Consider the following 19134-nt stretch of genomic DNA (forward strand, 5'->3'; position numbering starts at 1 on the left):
AACAATAACTTGGCTGGAATATACCTAGATATTCGATATGTATGTGTGACAACTTCTCACCTCCCACGTCCCCTCTCCAGCACGAATTAAAACGGATGCCCGCAATCAACCACCAGCCGTTTGTGGTGCACCCAGCACAAAAGCCGCCATGTCTCTCCTTGCGTGACACAGACTGGGGAAGAACAGCATAACTTGTCACAAAGAGCCGCCCCATGCAAGAAGAGAAAAAAAGACACACACAAGTCTCTCGCGATGAGAGAGAGAGAGAGAGAGAGAGCTTCAGACCGCTTCGGCCGCACTGACGGGCCTCCCCCCGTCTGCTGCGGACCCCCGCCGCAGGTCCTTCCTGAGTCCCACGCCGCCCGGCGCCGTGCTGCCGCTCCGGCTCCTGCTCCTGAACATGGCGAGGCCCTCGGTGCCCATCTCCGCCGCGGCGAGGGCCTCCTCGTTGGCCTCCTCCGGGTCGCCGGCGTCCTGGCCCGGGTTCGCAATCTGGTACTCGAGCACCTTGAGCAGGCTGTAGACGCCAAACGAGAGCAGCGCGCCGAGGCAGGGGCCCAGCCAGTAGATCCAGTGGTAGCCATGGTAGTGGCCCGTCACGATGGCCGGGCCCAGCGACCGCACGGGGTTGATGCCGGTGCCGGTGAAGTTGGTGCCGGCCATGTGGGCGATGAAGACGGAGACGCCGATGCCCACGGGCGCGAGGAACGTCGCGCGGTGCTTCTCCACGGCCAGGAAGTACACCGTCAGCACCAGTTGCGCCGTCAGGAACATCTCGATGAAGAGGCCCTGGACGACGCTCGTGCCGCTGCCCAGGCCGTTGGTCACGCCCAGGGCGCCGGGGAGGAGGCCGTCCGTCACGGCGGCGGCGGCGATGGCGGCGATGAGCTGGCTTGGGAAGATGTACAGCGCTCTGATGGGTTTGACGGCTCCGACCAGGACGAGGCCCAGAGTGACCTGATGCGCCGTCGTCAGCATGTTGTTCCATACATCACAGCTATCCAGGTAAGGGCTCAAGGGGGGGGCAATTGATGATGAGGAGGAGGAGGATGGTGATGAAGAGGAAGAAGAAGAAGAAGAAGAAGGAGAAGGAGAAGAAAGAGAAGATCACTTACTGCAGGGTTAAACATCCCTCCCGTGACCCGATAAAACACCCACACATTGACCGCCAGCGCAGTCCCAAACGACGACGCAATGTACAGCAGCGTGGAGGCGTCCAGCAACCCCCCGGAGGTGTTGAGCGCCGTCTGCGCCCCCATGAAGGAGAGCAGCAGGAACATGAAGGTGCCGCAGAACTCGCCCACGGCGACGACCAGGGCGGTCTTGAAGGAGCCCGACAGGCGGTTCGGCATGATGAGGGCAACTCAACTAATGCTTAGATAAGTTGTGATTGTGCTTTCGTAAAATGTTGATTTTGTGATTCTCGAAGAAAAAGGTAAAGTGATGGGCTTTTGATCCAGACAAGAGAAAGTCATGGAGACTTATATCCTTCTTTTGCTATGAACCCTGATCAACGGCCCCCCCCAAAAGCCAGTTTTTCCCCTTCCTTCTTATACACACCTTTTCCACTGTTACGCCACTGCTGCTCATCGCCCATCGTACAAAATGTACTCGTACGAAAAGAAAAAGGTGAAGCAAAACTACGTACATGTTACATGCCCTCGACCGTTGCTTCTTGTCTTCCCCCAAGAAGTCATCGGGAGGCGGAAAACCTCCGAATGTCTCACCAGAAAGACGTAAAACATGCACGGCATCACCGCCACGACGGGGCGAACAACATTACAACAACAACAACAACGTCAAAAAAGCCCACTCACGTCAACTGGGGCACAAGGCCCCAATTACGACCCGTCTCTCTATTCCAACAAACCTGGCCTTTCTTCTTTCGTCTGTTCCTCTCTTCTCCCCCTCCTTTTCGCCAAGGCTTGAAATTCCTTGGAGATAAAGTGAGACACAGCATCAGCAGCAGAAGACAACGGATTGCATGGGCAGGAGATAGAAAAAAAGTAACAGCAAACAACCACAATCAGGACTGCCTCTTACGGTGTTACGGGGAGGGGCGTTGTGTAGTGTAACGAACCTTTTTCTTTTCTGACATGCAATCCGGATAGGACCATACCGTGATACCTCTTCTTCCAAAGACGGAGCAGGACGGCAGGACACGGCACAAAGAAGCACAGACACACATCAACAAAAGATCGCTTTTTCATCATCAACATCATCATCAAAACTCGTAACAGCTACAAGTTTTCAAGGCAAAAAGGGGTCCTGATGGAATAGGCTTATACGTGATCCATGATTTCACTTTGTCTCAGCCTACAAAACGCCCCCAGCCCCATCCCCAGAAGTCCCCTTGAGGCAGTCTTCCGCTGTAAAAGGGTTGTTCCGAGTGTAAATCGCTTCCCCGTTCCTGCAAGGTGACGTCCATGGCTTGGACTACATCGGCCATCAATACGGGCAAATCACTTCAACATCTTCTAAGCCTCCATCCCCATGTCAAGCCCATCACGTATTATGGCCAAATGTCCAGAAACACAGCGTCAGAGAATTTCAATCAAATCGAAGCGTATCGTATCAAATCGAAACCATCGCCGGGTATCCACGGAGCCGCCCGTTCGTTCGCATGGCACAGCATCGCTGCAATCAGCCCAATCCGTTGAGGCCATCGCCGTGGCAAAAGCACAGATGGCGTGTTTTCGAGTTCGCACGGCAAGTTCATCAACGTCCCCGAGTATATGCTGTGCTTACACACACACCAATCTCCTTCTCAGAATCAAAACTGCCGACTCCTTCGCAATCAAAATCAAGGCGTCCAAGCAACGGCTGTCAGTCTTGGCCCTGCACTGTCCCGCCCAATCACACGAGACGGCGCCAAACCAACCTCGTTCTGGTCCTTTATGCTCATATTGCAAGTGTGAAGCACAGCATCAAGACTGCCGAATCGTTCATCAAGCCTCGTCCCCCTTCCCCGCGAAATAGTTGCAACATATAAAAACACAGTGAGAAGAGTTTAAAAAAAGAAAGAATCAAGCAAAAAAAAGGTACTGCTTCGTATCATCCGTCAACTTCATAAGTCGTTATTCGTCATTGTCGTGTGAGTGGTCCTCGGCCAGGATCACGACTGTTAGTGTTGCCGCATATGCTTCTCGGATAGCACACGCCATGCTGTATCCCCCAAGGCCCAGTCAGTCAGTCATCAGTCAAAAAGCCCAAGTGAAACCGTACACGAAGGAAATCAAGGAGATGGACGATCCGTCGGACATACCAAGTGTTGTGGATATCCGCCACGACTGCGCTGAGCCCCCAGTGAGCGCACCAGGCCCTCGCCAGCACCTCGTTGTCACGAACCCCTACCGCGTCCACCACGAGCACCTTCTCATCGTCGACATCCCTATCGACCACGGCATGTACCGCGTCGGCCGCCGGTGGAGGGCTCGAGGCCGTGCTACTGGGCCCAGAGTGCTGGCCGTCTCCCCCGTACAAGCCGGACCAATTGCGGATGCGAACGATATCGTCCGCCCTGACAAGCTTGTACTCGTAGTCGTAGAACAGGGGATGCGGCCCGTCCGCACACGGCCAGGCGGAGACGAAGCTCACATCGTACATGAGCCGCAGCGGCCAGGACACGCCATCAATGGCAAACTGCGCTTGGGCATCAAAGAGCCGAGGGCCGCCAGCGCTGCTCTCGCGCCCCGTAGCAGAAGGAACCGGTTTGAAGCTCAGCAGCTCCATCCGCACGGCGTCCACCATGTATCGCTCGCTGTCCAGCGTCGCCAGCTTATACTCGCGCACGGGATATGCGTCTGCCCGCGGGCCTAACGCATCGGACCGCGTGCTCATCGTCTCGACGTCCTCGCGCGTCATTCGCTGCTTGGGCTGCCTGGTTCGGATGCGGGCAATCTGAGACCGGCCAAGCTCTGACGTTGGCCTGCAAGGCCCGACCCAGCCTGCGACCGAGTGGCACGTCGGCGCCAGCACTTTGCCCACAATGCAGCTTGCCGACCAGTACGTGTGACTATTACGGTACTGGAAGCCAGAGTGTGGGTGCATGTGAGAAAGCAGGGCCAGCTCATTCGTTGCCGGATCAGGATCTAGATCGATGAGCGTGTTCATGATGAGGAACGAGAATGTCGGCTGCAACTTGTTAGCAAAAGTAATTACTACCCCTTATCTCCACAGTCCCTCCTCCTCGTCTTCATCGTCCTCCTGCCGTGATGTCAGAGGCTCACTTACACCAGGAAGCACGAGTCCGCTAAAGTAGGCAAACGCATCCGAGCTTATCGAGTCCAGAGAAAAGTCCTCGTCCTTTTGCCGCAGGGACTCCATTGTATCCCTTAGATTGGGCCACTTCATGATTTGAGCAAACTTCTTGAGCTGCTTCACTTGCCGCTTCTTCAGCTTGTACCGCAGTTTCACTAGGAAGATACACTTTAGCTTCGTGCCTCTGTTACCCCTTCATCACACGAGCACAAGCGCTCATCTCTTCCATCTACAAATCGAGTCTTCTCACTCGGGAAAATAGCAATATGCAACGTGATACATACCTTCTTGAGGAGAATCGCCGTACGTCTCGATCCGAACATTCTCCCGCCACCGCCTCGCAAGTGCCAGGTTCCATTTGATCGTAGGAGGCATCTGTTGCAGCAGCTTCTCCTTGGCCCAGTCATCGTGATGCCGGGACTGAATGCGTAGGTCCAGCTCGAGGCTGAGGAGCAGCTGGTGAAAGAACTTGAGATACTGTTCCCGGCCCTCCTCGGTAGAGCCGTTGAATATGAAGCGGGTCACGACCTGGTTCTTGGGCTCCGTGTAGTCGATCCAGTCCGGCCGCGACAGGGCCATGATCAGGTCAGCAATCTGTTTGTCCAGCGTCTTGTGCGGGCTCAGAAGCTTGTCGGGGTCTCGCAAGAAGCGCTTGTACAGAGACCGATACAGCAGACTCAAGTCGTCGTCCTCCAGCCCTAGCTGCTGCAGGTCCATCAGCCGCGCAAAGATCTGCTCCAGGCTCACCGGCCGCGGCACAACACCCGAGTCCCTCAGCGGAATCTTGGCTGGGATGTTGCTCGCCGCAGAGGCCCACTGGTTGAGCGTGATGGTGCCGCCTAGACGACCGTAGAAGAAGGCATAGCTAGGCTGCTCTATCGTCTCCCAGGGGTACGACACGTGGCCGTGCTCCTGTACCTTCATCGTCATGAGATGCGACATGGCGTCGCTTGGCCTCGCCACGTCGGTGCCTCCGCTCCGGGTCTTGGTGCTCGTCACGTAGAGCGCATAGTGCTGGTCCGATGCGTAAGGAATGGCCTTCTTGCGGCCTTTGAAGGTCGGCGCCCCGTGCGCAATCATTTCGAGGGCATCTCTATGGGGCAGCTCCTCGAGGCTCGACACTGCCGTCGGCGGCCATCGCGGGTTCTGGCCTCCATTTGCCGCCGACGGCTCTGCGACCTTCTTGCCCCTATCGCCAGCAGTGGCTGCGGTGTTGTCGTTGCTGCCGCTGACATCGGCTCCGCTGTCTCGCTTCCTGCCAAAGCCCGACTGAAGTCGTCCAGATAGCGACTCGTCGGGTCGTCGCCTCGTGGCCGAGGCCCTGGGCGAGCGTCTCTGAAGGATGTCGCTACCGCTCCCGCCATCAATCGTCCGCCGCCTGCGCGGCAGTTCCCGATGGGGAACGACGATGCTGTTGCTGCCCTCACTCAGCCTGCGCCGCTGCCTCTCCTCCTGTTCGTCGTATTGCTGCTGCTGCTGCTGCTGCTGCTGCTGTAACTGCTGTAACTGCTGCGGCGGCTGATGAAGCTCCCTGTCCTCGTTGTCGTCTTCCCACTCACCCTCCACGTCGTCGCGCGCCTCTCCGCGCAGCAGGTCCTGATACTTGCGCACCACCCTCGAGCCTCGCTTCATCAAGCTCTCTCCGCGCAACAGACCTCCCCAGAACCTCGACTTTTCTTTCTTCTGCTCCATCGCTGCTCTGCTTTGCCTTGCCGTCACTTCATGCGAAAGCCCACCCACGTCCGCTTTCAGCTAAGCCCTTTTCTTTCACTCTCCCCCAATAGCGCTCTGCGCGTCGTAAAATAAGTGAGAGGAGAGAAGAAGCGTTAGTCCTCACGAAAAGTCGGTCAATCGCCCGGGTTTGGTGAGGAGAGAACAGCGCATGGCCGGCCTCTTTTCCTGTGCTTGGTTGGCTTCCTTTCTTAGCTTTCCGTCGATGGCACGTTCATTCTCTGGTAGGCGCATTCATTCCGGGGCCTCAGGTAAGGCGAGAGGTTCGCTCAGCGCTGTCACGCGCCTGAATCTCCCTGCTATGCAGTCGCAACAGGTTCCTCGTTGGTCGCGAGGCAAAGGGAGGAGAGAAGAGATGGTGAAGAGGATGGAAAAGGCAGATGCTTTTGAGGCAAAATCGATTGTCAAACAAGGGAAGGGGGGCGCAGAGGAGAAGAAAAAAATAGTTGAGGCAGGACGTACAAGTAGAACAATGGCATGGATGCCACAATAGCCGCCCGCGCCTACCGGAGACCAGCATCTCCAGTTGGCACTACCACCGAATTACAGCAAGGCTTTGCTTTCCAGCTGTTTGCCATGATTCACAAGGCACGAATAGAAGAAAAGGAGGGAAAGACAGATACTATAGCCAAGGATACCCGTCTTCTGAATCACAAAAGATACACATTCATCTGTTACTCCCTCATCCCGTCTGTAAGTAGTAAACGCAAACAATGCACATCCATCCGTCCATCCATCCATACCTGCGTCAAAACGATGGACCGCATACACCCTCCCTGCATCACCTCCAGCATTACTAGGTACTAAAACACCAAACCCATCACTTCAAATTCTTCAACCTCACATTGATTCATGGACCTGCGAAAACAAGAAGAAAGGAAAGAACACATACAGCTCCGAGGACACATCCATCCAAATCACGAAGCTCACCAAAAACATCCTCATGTTCCCCCATACAAACAACATGACAGGTCCCTCTGCAATGCGACTTCAACTGCATGCATGCCTTACCGCTCGCTGCACATAAACGCTGCACCCAAAGAGGAAAAGCCGGAGTCTCGCAAGGGGAACAAGACCGAACAGAAAAGAGACATGGTATTACGAGATACATATAATCCCCCCTACCAAGACACGGAATATCACCCTGATCATCCTCCAACCCCCCGGCTCTTTTCACGCTCCAATCACCGTCGCCATCACATCATCACCGACCTTCCGGAACACCGCTCGTTAAACGCAGCACAGCACCGGGAAATATCTTTGAGTCCAGTTTCCACAACCTCAAGCAGCGCTCATTACAGTTTCAGAACATCAATACAACGCATGTCCTCCCTATAGAGTATATACTTTGTAGTTCAAAAACACTTTGCAGTCCTATCGACATCGCTAAACAACAGGATACGACAACCGCTCTCTCCCTGCCACGGCAGGACAGAACAAAGACCAAGTACAGAGACTTATACCATCTGATAAGTCTGCTAAGAAGCTCGACACACAATCACGGGCTTCTCCAACCTCGTCGCTGGTATAGAAAAACACATATCCAAGATGCACGCATGCGCCAGCTTACACCAGCTCGTCCGTAATCGGCACGGCCGCGTCACGATCCTTCAACTTGGCAAAAGCCTTTTGGTACTGCGTCAACTATTAGCCTTCACTCGACACGCCCATGACAAACAAGCGTCGTCTTACCTGGAGACTGAAATTGACAATCAGCGCAATCATCATGGCCACGCTGATAATCACCGGTCCAACCATGTTATCAAAGTCCTTGCCGCTCCTTTCCATGATCATGGTCCGGCGAGTCCGCAGCACGCCGTAGCCCCAGACGCTCGCAAAGCCCGCAATGCCAATGTACGCAATGCCGATCCACTGCGCAATCGTGTTGTCTCCGGCAGCCGAGTACAGCGCCAGGGCCAGAGTGCCCTGCAGGATGGCAATGTGCTGCCACTTGAGAAACGTTCGCTCGTTGGCCAGCCACACCTTGGGCTCGACTTTGAGTTCTCCCGTGTTTTTGATCCATTGCGAAGGCTCCACCACGCCCTCGGGGAGAGGAGCATGAGCACGAGCTCGTTTCGCAATGGCGTACTTGGAGAGTGACAGGCCTGGGAGGACCGATGACAAGGTGCCGTATCCTCCTGATCGAGACTGACTGGAGCTGCTCTCGCCCTCCTCTTCCTGCCCCTGAGGAGGCTGCGACGTCTTTTGCCGCAGAGAGCGGGACAGATGCGCCTTGGCATCAGCCGCCATGCGATCGGCGAGATATGACTTGCCAACGGGCGAGCTCTGAGCCACCTTGTAGGAGCTAGGCACGGTGCCAATGAGGCTTCCAACGGCCATGGCGTCGTCGGCGCGCTGGGCCCGGCGCTGCTCTTCTTCCTCAAATGCCTTCTGAGGGTCCTTGCGGATGTCGGTTTCCAAGTCACCAAGCCAAAACGGCAGGTTGTTCACGTAGTCGTCGAACAGCGAGGCAACGCCGTGGACAAACTTTGAAAAGCGAGGAGTAGGGTGCACCAGGTGGGAACCCATCAAGTCCTCTATCCAGGATGGCCGCTTGCGGTTGCCGTCCTCCTTCAGCTTGATCTCCAGTATGGCATAGGGGAACTTGGACACTTCGCTCTGGTTGATGTTCTGGAACGGATACTTCATGTTGCTGTTATCAATATCCGTTCGGTGCCATTCGTTGGGATCTCGGCAGGGGCGGCTCTTGTCCAGCGTGTCCTCACGGATGAAAGCGAGATCAGTGTCGATGGAGATGCGGACGCGGTCGTCGGCGGGCTTCTGGAAGGCAGTGCGGACGTAGTTGGCTCTCAGCACCGGCATCAACTTTTTCCTCTGCTGGAACTCCTGGACCCTGGCAACGGTCGCCCTGTAGGCCTCGATCTGCTCCGGAGACTCGCCCATCCTCTCCATCTTCTGTATCGCCTTTTCCGCCGTGTACTCTCCATTGAGGAACTGCTTGACGTACTTGTCCTTGATGGTGAACTTGTGTTCCTCGCTGTTGCCGCTTGCATCGGCCGACTTCTGCTCCACGAAGATCTCGGGCCTGCTGCTCAGCTGGCCGTACCATCGCAGACGCAGGGAAGTGACCTGTGACTTCTGCTCCACCTTCTCGGAGTACACCTCAAATTTTTCATTGTCAAAGTAGAGCGAGGTGATGGAAGGCGAGTCGGATCCGTCCAGCTCCTTGGCAGACTGTTCGCTGTAGACGAGAGCGGGGAGTCGGCGAAGGATGAGCGTCTTGACCTCGAGCAAGTTGTCGGGGTGCACCCAGACTGCCAATTGCACGTTAGCAAAGTGAACTCATGATGCAAAATCCGCAAGCCGAAGCACACTTACACTTGTGAGCTGTATATCGCTCGCCATTGTGCGTCTCAGCCGAGGCATCCAAGGCAAGCGGCACCTGATCACCCTCCTCCAACTGCTGCCGAATAGCAAAGTACATGACGGACAGCTTGTTCAACAGAGGCGCGTATCCCTGCTCCGAGTTGAACGGCCGCTGAGCCAGGCTAAGCTGCATCATCGGCCGCACCTTGTAGCGGTCTCCTCTCTTGCGGTCATGCTTCTTGACAATCTTGAGGAAGCTCGTGTAGTTGATGCTGCTATACTTCTTCAAGGCCTTGACCTCATTGGTAATGTCATCGAGCTCTCCCTCAAGCTCCCTGAGCTTCGCAGCCAGCTCTTCGCGGCTGAGACCCGGCTTGCTGGAGCTGCTACCCTCGCCAGCATCAGCAGCGTCCGCACCGGCGCCAGACTCCGCGGGCGGCGCGTACTCCTTGAGCTTCTCAAAAGCAGCATCGACCCTCTGCTTAAGGGCATCGAAGCGCTCCTGCTGGAACCGGGCCACCTTTTCGAGCTGGACATTGAAGATTTCGTCGCAGAAGCGGCTCTCGTCCTCCTCGGTCCAGGGGGCGTCGTCGTCCTTTTGGTCCTCCCGCAGGATGCTCTTCAGCTTGCCGTAGTCGACATACTTGTCCTTCCACGGCGGGTATATCGACTCGCGGAGGGTCTTTCCGAAACGCATGTCGCCGGTCTCGTATCACGTCGTTCTGCCCCGTGATGCAAGCAAGAGGGGATTGGAATCGCGGATTCGACAAGTTCGATTTCTCGCTCGATGGGTATCGTCTCGGTCGAGGCTGGAGTGTGCACGAGCTCTTTCGGCGGTGAAACTTCCTCGTCGGCTAGCAATTGAGTCGGATAGGCGAGGCTGGAGAAGACGGAGAAAGAGTTTGAGGAGGGAAAATAAACAACGGAGCGATGCCGCTACGTAATATGCCGGGGAACAGCGATATTACTAACAATGTCTTGGTCCCAATTGGCCTTGAGTCAAGAGGCCAGGATAATGCCGAGTACTGCAGCAAAGGAAGCGCTTTTCAAGAGACGAATTCTAGTGACGAAGCACGGAGAAGGACAAGAACAAGCTCGGTCTGGGCTGGATCCGCCACACGTGCAGTCTATTCTAGGCCTTTCTCAAGCTGCGATCAAATGAAAGCTGGAGCTCTGCCGCTAGCCCATTTGCCCATTATCCGCTAATGCACCGCTACATCCACTATAACCCAGATCCACAGCACTAAAGTAACTCTCTGCTGCTACAGACCTGAAGCCTCACCTAATAACGTCCGGCATCTCACCTCACCTCACCTCACCTCAACTCGCCCAAAAGCCACTCCCGGCCCCCCCAGCTGGCGATTCTTCACAATGGCGAAACTGGCTTAACACTAGGTATTAGGTAAGTTAGACACTCCAAAGGTGCAATCTGATAAGTACATCTCCTGATGGATCCTTTCCCAGTGCGCTTCAAGGTACCTTAGGTAGTACTACCTACCCAGGCTCGGCTGTTGTTCAAGAGTGCCAGGCAGTTGAGCCTATCACCGCTCCAGTAAAAGGCACGTGTACCCAACTTCATCTTGCCCGAAAACAGACAAAAGGCATGGGCGCTAAAACGGCGAAATGACGCAGGTCTGCCCCGCAAGGTGAATTGCTTGAGCCGATTGGACCAGACGAGGTGACATTCGAGATGAGATTGAAGGATTTGATGATGGAGGGAACTGCAATTGACTTTTTGATACGACTTAAGGTGTAGCCCAGGTAGGTATTAATTGATCAATTGCAAGCTGTGAGGACGTGGGTTGGCCCAATTGAAACTGGTAGATGAACGGCTAGCCTCATAGTAACCAATGGCTGAGAACAAGTCACCGAGTGAAAAGGCATCAAGAGTATAATAAAGGCTATGGTATCATTGCTTAAAACTACCTTATACACCTGAAATAGAACTGAAAAAAAAAAGGACGAAATATGCTAATCACTACATGTACTCGTTACATATCCAAAGAGAAACACCATGCTTCATAACTCGTTTCTCTTAGTGCGCTGCGGCAATCCTGGTGAAAATCTCCTGCGCGGTCCGCTTGACAATACCACCCGTCACCGGCAAGTTGGTGCAGTTCTCCAGGTACAAATCAACCTCACGAGCCGCCATGCGACCCTCGTTGATGCCCCAAACGATGAGAGACTGGCCGCGGCGAGCATCACCCGCAGCAAACACGCCCTCCACATTGGTGCTGTACTTGCCAGGCGCCGTCTTGACGTTCTTGCGAGCGTCCTTCTCAATCTCGTCTCCGAGAACGCGAGCCTCGGGTCCCAGGAAGCCCATGGCCAACAGGACGAGGTCGGCAGGGAAGAATTGCTCGGAGCCCTCAACCTTCTTCATGTCCCAACCGCCGCTGGGGTTCTTTGTCCACTCGACACGGACGGTGTTGATGCCCTTGACCTTGCCACTGCCGTCGTCGACAAACTCCTCGGACATGATGCAGTACTCTCGAGGATCCTTGCCGTCGTGCTGGCGAACCTCCGTGTGGCCGTAGTCGACGCGGTAGATTCGGGGCCACTGGGGCCAAGGGTTGTCGCTGGCACGCTCATCAGGAGGCTGAGGCAGCAGCTCAAAGTTGGTCACGGACTTGGCACCGTGGCGGACCGAAGTACCGATACAGTCGTTGCCGGTATCGCCACCGCCGATAACGACGACGTGCTTGCCCTTGGCCGAGATGTACGAGTTGTCCGCAAGCTGAGAGTCGAGCAGGGACTTGGTGTTCTTGTGCAGGAACTCCATGGCATAGTGGATGCCCTCCAGGTTGCGTCCCTTGATGGGGAGATCGCGGGCAACGGTGGCACCTGTGGCAATGACGACGGCGTCGTGGCTGGCCTTGAGGTCCTTCAGCGACGGCTGGCCCTCGGCACCAATGGCCACGCCTGTCTTGAAGTTGATGCCCTCAGCGGCCATGAAGTCGGTTCGGCGCTTGACGATACGCTTGTCCAGCTTCATGTTCGGGATGCCGTACATCAAGAGGCCACCCAGGCGGTCGGCGCGCTCATACACGGTCACGGTGTGGCCAGCTCGGTTGAGCTGGTCAGCACAGGCCAGACCAGCGGGACCGGATCCGATAATGGCAATCTTCTTACCAGTGCGGACCTCGGGGATCCGAGGCACCATCCAGCCCATCTCAAAACCACGGTCGATGATGGCACACTCAATTGACTTGATACCGACAGGGTCGCTGTTGATACCCAGCACGCAAGCTCCCTCACAGGGGGCGGGGCAGACACGGCCGGTGAACTCGGGGAAGTTGTTGGTCATGAGCAGACGGTTGAGCGCGTCCTTCCACTGGTTCTGGAAGACAAGTTCGTTCCACTTGGGGATGATGTTGGAGATGGGGCAGCCGGTATCTGACTGACAGAAGGGGACACCGCAGTCCATGCAACGGGCAGACTGGTACTTGAGCTCGTCCTCATCGAGACGGGAGCTGATCTCGGCCCAGTCCTTGATTCTGGTGTTGACAGAGCGGTACTTTTCGGTACGGCGGGCGTACTTCATGAAGCCCTTGGTCTTGTCGAGCACCAGAGCCCTCTTCTTCTTCTCGGCCGAGCTGTCGCCAATGGCTTCCTCCATATCCTGGAGCTTAGCAGCCTTGTCCTCCTTCTTGGAGTGTACCCCAGAGATAACAGGCAGGTTATACTCGGCACGCTTGGCCTCGGCAGCCTTGGCAGCCTCCTCCTCGAGCACACGCTTGTAGTCCGTAGGAAGGACCTTGACGAATCGAGGCAGGGCACGGTTGAAGTCGACCAGGATGCGTGCCGCCCGCTCAGAGCCCGTGTAGTGGTGGTGGTCTTCAATGAGACCGCGAACGTAGGCAATCTCAACGGGGTCCGTAAGGGGACCGTACTCAACCATCTCGGTGTTGAGCTTGGAGACGAAGTCCTTGTTAATGTCCAGCACGTACGCAATACCGCCGGACATGCCCGCAGCGAAGTTGCGGCCAGTGCTGCCCAAGATGACAACTCGTCCACCAGTCATGTACTCGCAACCGTGGTCACCGACACCCTCGACAACGGCCGTGGCGCCGGAGTTGCGGACGGCGAATCGCTCGGCAGCGACACCACGGAAGTAGCAAATACCACTTGTCGCTCCGTACAAGCAGACGTTGCCGATCAGGATGTTCTCTTCAGCCTTGAACACGGCAGAACGAGGAGGGTAGACAATCAGACGACCACCAGACAAGCCTTTGCCGACATAGTCGTTGGAATCACCCTCCAGTTCGAGAGTAACACCTGGCGCGAGGAACGCACCGAAGGACTGGCCGGCAGAGCCCTTGATGTTGACGTGAACAGTGTCAAGCGGAAGACCCTCGCCACCATATCTCTTGGAGATCTGGTACGACAGCGAAGTGCCCATGGCACGATCAGTGTTGACAATGTCGCACTCAATTCGAGACGGGAGTCCCTTGTCGAGAGTCAACTCAGCCTCCGAAATCAGCTTGTTGTCCAATCGGACGTAGAGCTTGTGGTCCTGCTTGCGGACGTTGAAAGTAGCGACGCCAGGCCGGAGTCTGTGGGCTGGTGTCAGCAGGAGAGACAGGTCAATGTTGGCAGTCTTCTTGGTGCGCAAGTCCTCGCGCATCTTGAGGACCTCGACACGGCCAACCATCTCGTTGATGGTTCGGAAGCCCAGCTTGGCCATGATGGCTCGAAGCTCGTTGGCGACGTAGTAGAAGAAGTTGATGACGTGCTCGGGGGTACCAGTGAACTTCTTGCGCAGCTCAGGGTCCTGGGTAGCGATACCAACGGGGCAGGTGTTCAGATGGCATTTGCGCATCATGATACAGCCCATGGCAATCAAGGGAGCAGTAGCAAAACCCCACTCCTCAGCACCGAGCAAACAGGCGATGGCAACATCTCGGCCGGTTCGGAGCTGACCGTCAGTCTGCACCACGACACGGCCACGCAGGTCGTTGAGAACCAGAGTCTGGTGAGTCTCGGCAAGACCCAGCTCCCAGGGAAGACCAGCGTACTTGATACCAGTCCATCGGGAAGCACCGGTACCACCGTCGTGGCCAGAGATGAGGATGTGATCAGCCTTGGCCTTGGCCACACCAGAGGCAACGATGCCGACACCGACCTCAGACACAAGCTTGACAGACACGCGGGAGCGAGGGCTCGAGCACTTCAAGTCGTAGATCAGCTGCTTGAGATCCTCGATGGAGTAGATGTCGTGGTGAGGCGGAGGCGAGATGAGACCGACGCCGGGAGTCGAGTGTCGAGTACGAGCAATAGACTTGGAGACCTTGTGGCCGGGCAGCTCACCACCCTCACCAGGCTTGGCACCCTGTGCCATCTTGATCTGGAGCTCGTCAGAGTCAGCGAGATAGGCAGACGTGACACCGAATCGTCCAGAGGCGACCTGCTTGATGGCAGAGCGCATGGTATCGCCGTTCGCAAGTCGCTCGGATCGCTCGGGATCCTCACCACCTTCACCGGTGTTGGACTTGCCGCCCAGTCGGTTCATGGCGACGGCGAGCGTAGAGTGAGACTCCATGGAGATGGAGCCGTACGACATGGCGCCTGTGCAGAAGCGTCGGACGATGTCGGTCCATGGCTCGACCTGGTCAATGGGCACCGGCTTGCACTCATCGAACTTGAAGTCGAGCAGGCCACGCAGCGTGCAAGACTTGATCTGCTCGTACTCGCTTCGAGAGTAGGCCTCGTACGACTTGTCGTTCTTGGCGCGAACTGCATCTTGCAGGTTAGCGATAGCGGTTGGGTCGTTGACGTGGGCCTCGCCGCCGTCACGCCAGTGGTATTCACCGGACTCGGGAAGAGCCTTGATGCCAACAGTGTAGCGCGAAGGGAAGCCAAGCTCGTGGAATCGGAAGGCATCTTCGGCGATGAGCTCAAAGGTAAGACCCTGAATACGGGAAGCCGTACCCCTGAAGCACCTCTCAACGACCGACTCGTCAAGGCCAAGAGCTTCAAAGATCTGAGCACCCTTGTAAGAAGCCAGAGTAGAGATACCCATCTTGCTCATAACCTTCAGAATGCCACCATCGCAAGAGTGCTTGTAGTTGCGAATGAGCTCATCGTCCGACAGCTTCTTCTTAAGAAGACCCTCCTTGCTAAGCTTGAGAATGCACTCCATGGCGAGGTAAGGGTTGATGGCGTCTGCACCGTAGCCGAGCAGAACGCACATGTGGTGGACCTCGCGAGCTTCGGCGGTCTCGACAACCAGCGCGGCCATTGATCGCCACTTGTTGCTGACGAGGTGGTGGTGGACCATACCAGAGGCCAGCAGAGCAGACACGGCAACACGATCGGCAGATGTTCCTCGGTCAGACAAGACAATGATGCGGTCGCGAGCCTCAATGGCCGCGGTGGCCTCCTTGCAGATTACATCCAGATGCTTCAGGTAGCCTTCAACTCCCTCGGACTTGGGGTATGTGAGGTCGATCGTCTTGACAGTCCACTCGGGGTAAAGGGTTGACATGTTCTTGATGGCATTGAACTCGGGAATGGACAGGATGGGGCTGGGGAGGAGGAGGCGGCCACACTGAGAAGCATCCATCTCGAGCAGGTTACCCTGAGGCCCAACGTAGCACTCCAGTGACATGACAATGGACTCTCTGATGGGATCAATGGGCGGGTTGGTGACCTGGGCAAAGAGCTGTCGGAAGTATTCGTAGAGGAGACGGGGCGAATCAGTCAAGCATGCCAGGGGAGCGTCGTTGCCCATGGAGCCCAAAGCCTCCTTTTCGTCGGCGGCCATGGGGGCAAGCAGCAAGCTGACCTGCTCGTGGGTGTAGCCAAAAGCGAGCATCAGGGGGTCCTCTTGGAAGCGAGCCTCGTCGGGCTTGGCAGACAGATCAAGCTTGGCCTCCAGGGCCTCCAGAACCTTGGGCATGGTGATGAGCTCGCTGTCAAGCCATGCGCGGAAGTCGCATCGGTCTGCAATGGCAGACTTGAGCTCAGCATCGTCAATGATTCGTCCGGCCAGGGTGTCGACCAGCAGCATCCTACCGGGCTGCAATCTGCCCTTTTGGATGACAGACTCGGGCTCGACGGGAATGGTACCGACTTCAGAGGCGCAGATGATGCGGTCATCGTCCATGACGTAGAATCGGCAAGGTCGCAGACCGTTTCGGTCGAGGTTGGCACCGCAGTAGCGGCCATCAGCAAAGGTGAAGAGGGCGGGGCCATCCCAAGGCTCCATCTGGCAAGCAGCCCATTCGTAGAAGGCAGCTTTCTTGGGGTCCATGGTCTCGTTGCCCTGCCAAGCTTCGGGAACCATGAGCATGACGGCCTCGGGCAAAGAGAGCACTCCGTTGATGGTGAGCAGCTCGAGGACGTTGTCAAAGGCAGCGGAATCGGAACCGCCGTCCTCAACAATGGGGTACATCATTTCCAGCTCCTCCTTGAAAATGTCCGACTGCATGACACCCTCACGGGCGCGCATCCAGTTCTTGTTGCCTCGCAGCGTGTTGATTTCACCGTTGTGGGCAGCCCAGCGCAGCGGCTGAGCACGATCCCAAGAGGGGAATGTGTTTGTGGAGAAACGCGAGTGAACGAGAGCAAAGTGAGCCTCGTAGTCGGCGTTGACCAGATCGTGGTAGTAAGAGTAAACCTGCACAGGGGCAAGCTGACCCTTGTACACGATGTTCTTGTTTGACAAAGAGCACAGGTAGAACCAGTTGTGGAGGCCGATGGTGTGCGTGGCGCGTTTCCGGAGCACATAGAGCTGTCGCTCAAAGTGTCGCTCGTTGAACTGGGCCGGGTCGGTGACCTCGGGGGCATTGCCGGTGCCGTATGCTGAGGCAAGGACAACGAAGGGCTGAGCAATGATGGGCTCGCGGGACTTGGCCGCGGGACCAAGCAAGCTGGAATCAACAGGAGGCCGTCGCCATCCCAAAACCCGCAGACCCAACGATTCAGCAACATCTTCCAGTTGCCTCTTGGACTCTTCGAAAGTCTCTTCGTCGGGCTTGAAGAACAGGTTTCCAACAGCATACTGACCCAGAGGAGGCAGCTTAATGTTCTCCTCTCTCTCGAAGTTCTTGATGAAGAACTTGTGTGGGATGGATGTCATCACACCAGCACCGTCACCATCTCGGGCGTCGGATCCCACAGCACCACGATGGGTCATGTTGCACAGGAGGTTTCGTGCTGTTGATGGACGGTTAGAAATGCATCTCTTAGATGGCATGGCTCCAATGGCTGCAACTCACCATCGCTGACAATCTTGTGGCTAGGCTTGCCCTTGATGTGGCTGGAATTCGCGGGTCAGCATGGCCGGATTACAACCATCGTGAGAGGAGCGAGGGCAACTTACCAAGCAAAGCCTACACCACAAGCATCCTTTTCGTAAGACGGGTCATACAGACCCTGCTTCACCGGCAGGGCACCAGCCCACGAGTCATTGTTGTCCGCCTGGTACTCATACGGATGGTATTCCTCTTTCTCGGCGTCTTGGTGAATTTGTCGGTCGTCGAAGTCCTCGAGATAGCCCATGCTAGGCGAGGATGCGTCAATTATTGATGATCCGGTACGATTGGACGGGGACGGCAGCAGATGGCAGCAGCTTGTGCCCGCAGCTATGTCGTATCGTACGTGGCGTAGGGACGACAGGAGTAATATCTGCGCTCAGCACAGACCTGTCAACGAAGCAATTCCGCGTTAGCGATGAAGCACAGAAGCTGTTGTGAAAGAGAAAAGCAATGTCTGATGTGCAGGGAGATGGATAGCGAGCAAGAAAAGATGAGAAGAGAGGCGTTCCAGTTCAATGCAGCGACGAACAGCCTCCGATGCCGTTCGTTGCCGAGCCTGTCATCATCACTCGATGAGGTTGCACGAGACGAGACCTGGAGCTGCAAGCGCTGAGGCGAGAGCCGGCCACAGCGGGTGGGGGCCCTGCTGGGCGCTGCAGGGGGGGCTTGTTCGCGCTGTAACTTAGCACTCGCAGCCCTACTAGAGCCCCGGCGGCGGCCCTCAATGGGCAATTCCAATTTTTAAGCGTTCGCGCGGCCAACAGCATGTGAGACGATGACGCTCGTGTCGGGAATTTCCCCCACGATGCCCCTCACGCCCACAAAACAGGCCATTTGCGGCCGCTTGGCGCCCGAGTGTCTGGACTCGACATGGACCGCTGCTGCAGGCGGCCGTCATCGGCAGAGAGGCGCCGAATGGACGCAGCCGGTGACAACGTTGCGTTTTGTGTCCCGTCTGCAACTGCTTCTGCACGTCTGCAGCGAACTGCGGAATTGCGGGAAGCGGGGAGAGAGAGGACTATTGCCCAATATTGCAGCCTATGCCGTCCATCGCACAAGCACAACTCGCCGGAGCCATTCGGCCGTGAGAAGTTCAAGCGAGGATGATCGGAGTCCAGATGGCGTAATGAGACGTAGCAGGACGGATGATCGTCTGCCAGTTCCAATTGCGCCGAATCGTTCAGACATCTGTTCAAAAAACCTTGTTTTTTCCCTTCTCTTTGGAAATCGTGGCCTTCCATCCCAATTGAGCTCGAACAGCGCTTATCATCCATTGGGTGTGGCAAATGCTGATTGCAAAGCTCTCTCCGCAGAAGCCGCCAAAGCCTCTGGTAAGCTGGGCGAATGTTCGAATTCCCCAAGTCGAAGTAAAGTTGGCGCCGGCAGACACTTGAACCCGTGTCTCTCTTGTATTCGCACTTGCTTTTGGGGTAAGGAAACTGAGGAGGGGAGCTCGGGGACGTCGAAAAGCATTTGACAGGTGAAAGGGGGGGTAAAGTTAATCGTCAGCATCAACAACTTACCGGCTTCAGATGTTCGTTTGGTATCTAGGAGG

The 19134-nt window shown here is 56.1% G+C and overlaps 4 protein-coding genes across 4 annotated transcripts; all 4 read right to left on the reverse strand.

Moving 5' to 3' along the window:
• Positions 1-279: 279 nt before the first annotated feature.
• BBK36DRAFT_1143547 (aquaporin-like protein) lies at positions 280-1352 on the reverse strand (the record flags this gene model as incomplete). The annotated part of the gene is made up of 2 exons (XM_024893602.1): positions 280-957; positions 1116-1352. 2 exons carry the CDS (start codon positions 1350-1352, stop codon positions 280-282), a joined length of 915 nt encoding a protein of 304 aa, XP_024747159.1.
• A 1681-nt stretch (positions 1353-3033) lies between these two features.
• Positions 3034-6287, reverse strand: BBK36DRAFT_1136214 (hypothetical protein). Its single transcript, XM_024892906.1, is given in 6 exon segments — positions 3034-3165; positions 3266-4134; positions 4234-4415; positions 4545-5724; positions 5740-5962; positions 5975-6287. 5 exon segments carry the CDS (start codon positions 5950-5952, stop codon positions 3078-3080), a joined length of 2532 nt encoding a protein of 843 aa, XP_024747160.1. The 5' UTR covers positions 5953-5962; positions 5975-6287; the 3' UTR covers positions 3034-3077.
• Positions 6288-7638: 1351 nt separating this feature from the next.
• BBK36DRAFT_58727 (SPX-domain-containing protein) lies at positions 7639-10015 on the reverse strand (the record flags this gene model as incomplete). The annotated part of the gene is made up of 3 exons (XM_024898314.1): positions 7639-9266; positions 9331-9704; positions 9747-10015. The coding sequence occupies 3 exons, from the start codon at positions 10013-10015 to the stop codon at positions 7639-7641; spliced, it is 2271 nt and encodes a 756-aa protein (XP_024747161.1).
• Positions 10016-11353: 1338 nt separating this feature from the next.
• Positions 11354-17823, reverse strand: BBK36DRAFT_58101 (glutamate synthase; the record flags this gene model as incomplete). Its single annotated transcript, XM_024898297.1, has 3 exons — positions 11354-17478; positions 17541-17581; positions 17645-17823. 3 exons carry the CDS (start codon positions 17821-17823, stop codon positions 11354-11356), a joined length of 6345 nt encoding a protein of 2114 aa, XP_024747162.1.
• Positions 17824-19134: the final 1311 nt, after the last annotated feature.

The sequence above is a fragment of the Trichoderma citrinoviride genome (assembly GCF_003025115.1).
Source record: "Trichoderma citrinoviride strain TUCIM 6016 unplaced genomic scaffold BBK36scaffold_12, whole genome shotgun sequence".
Lineage (NCBI taxonomy): Eukaryota > Fungi > Ascomycota > Sordariomycetes > Hypocreales > Hypocreaceae > Trichoderma > Trichoderma citrinoviride.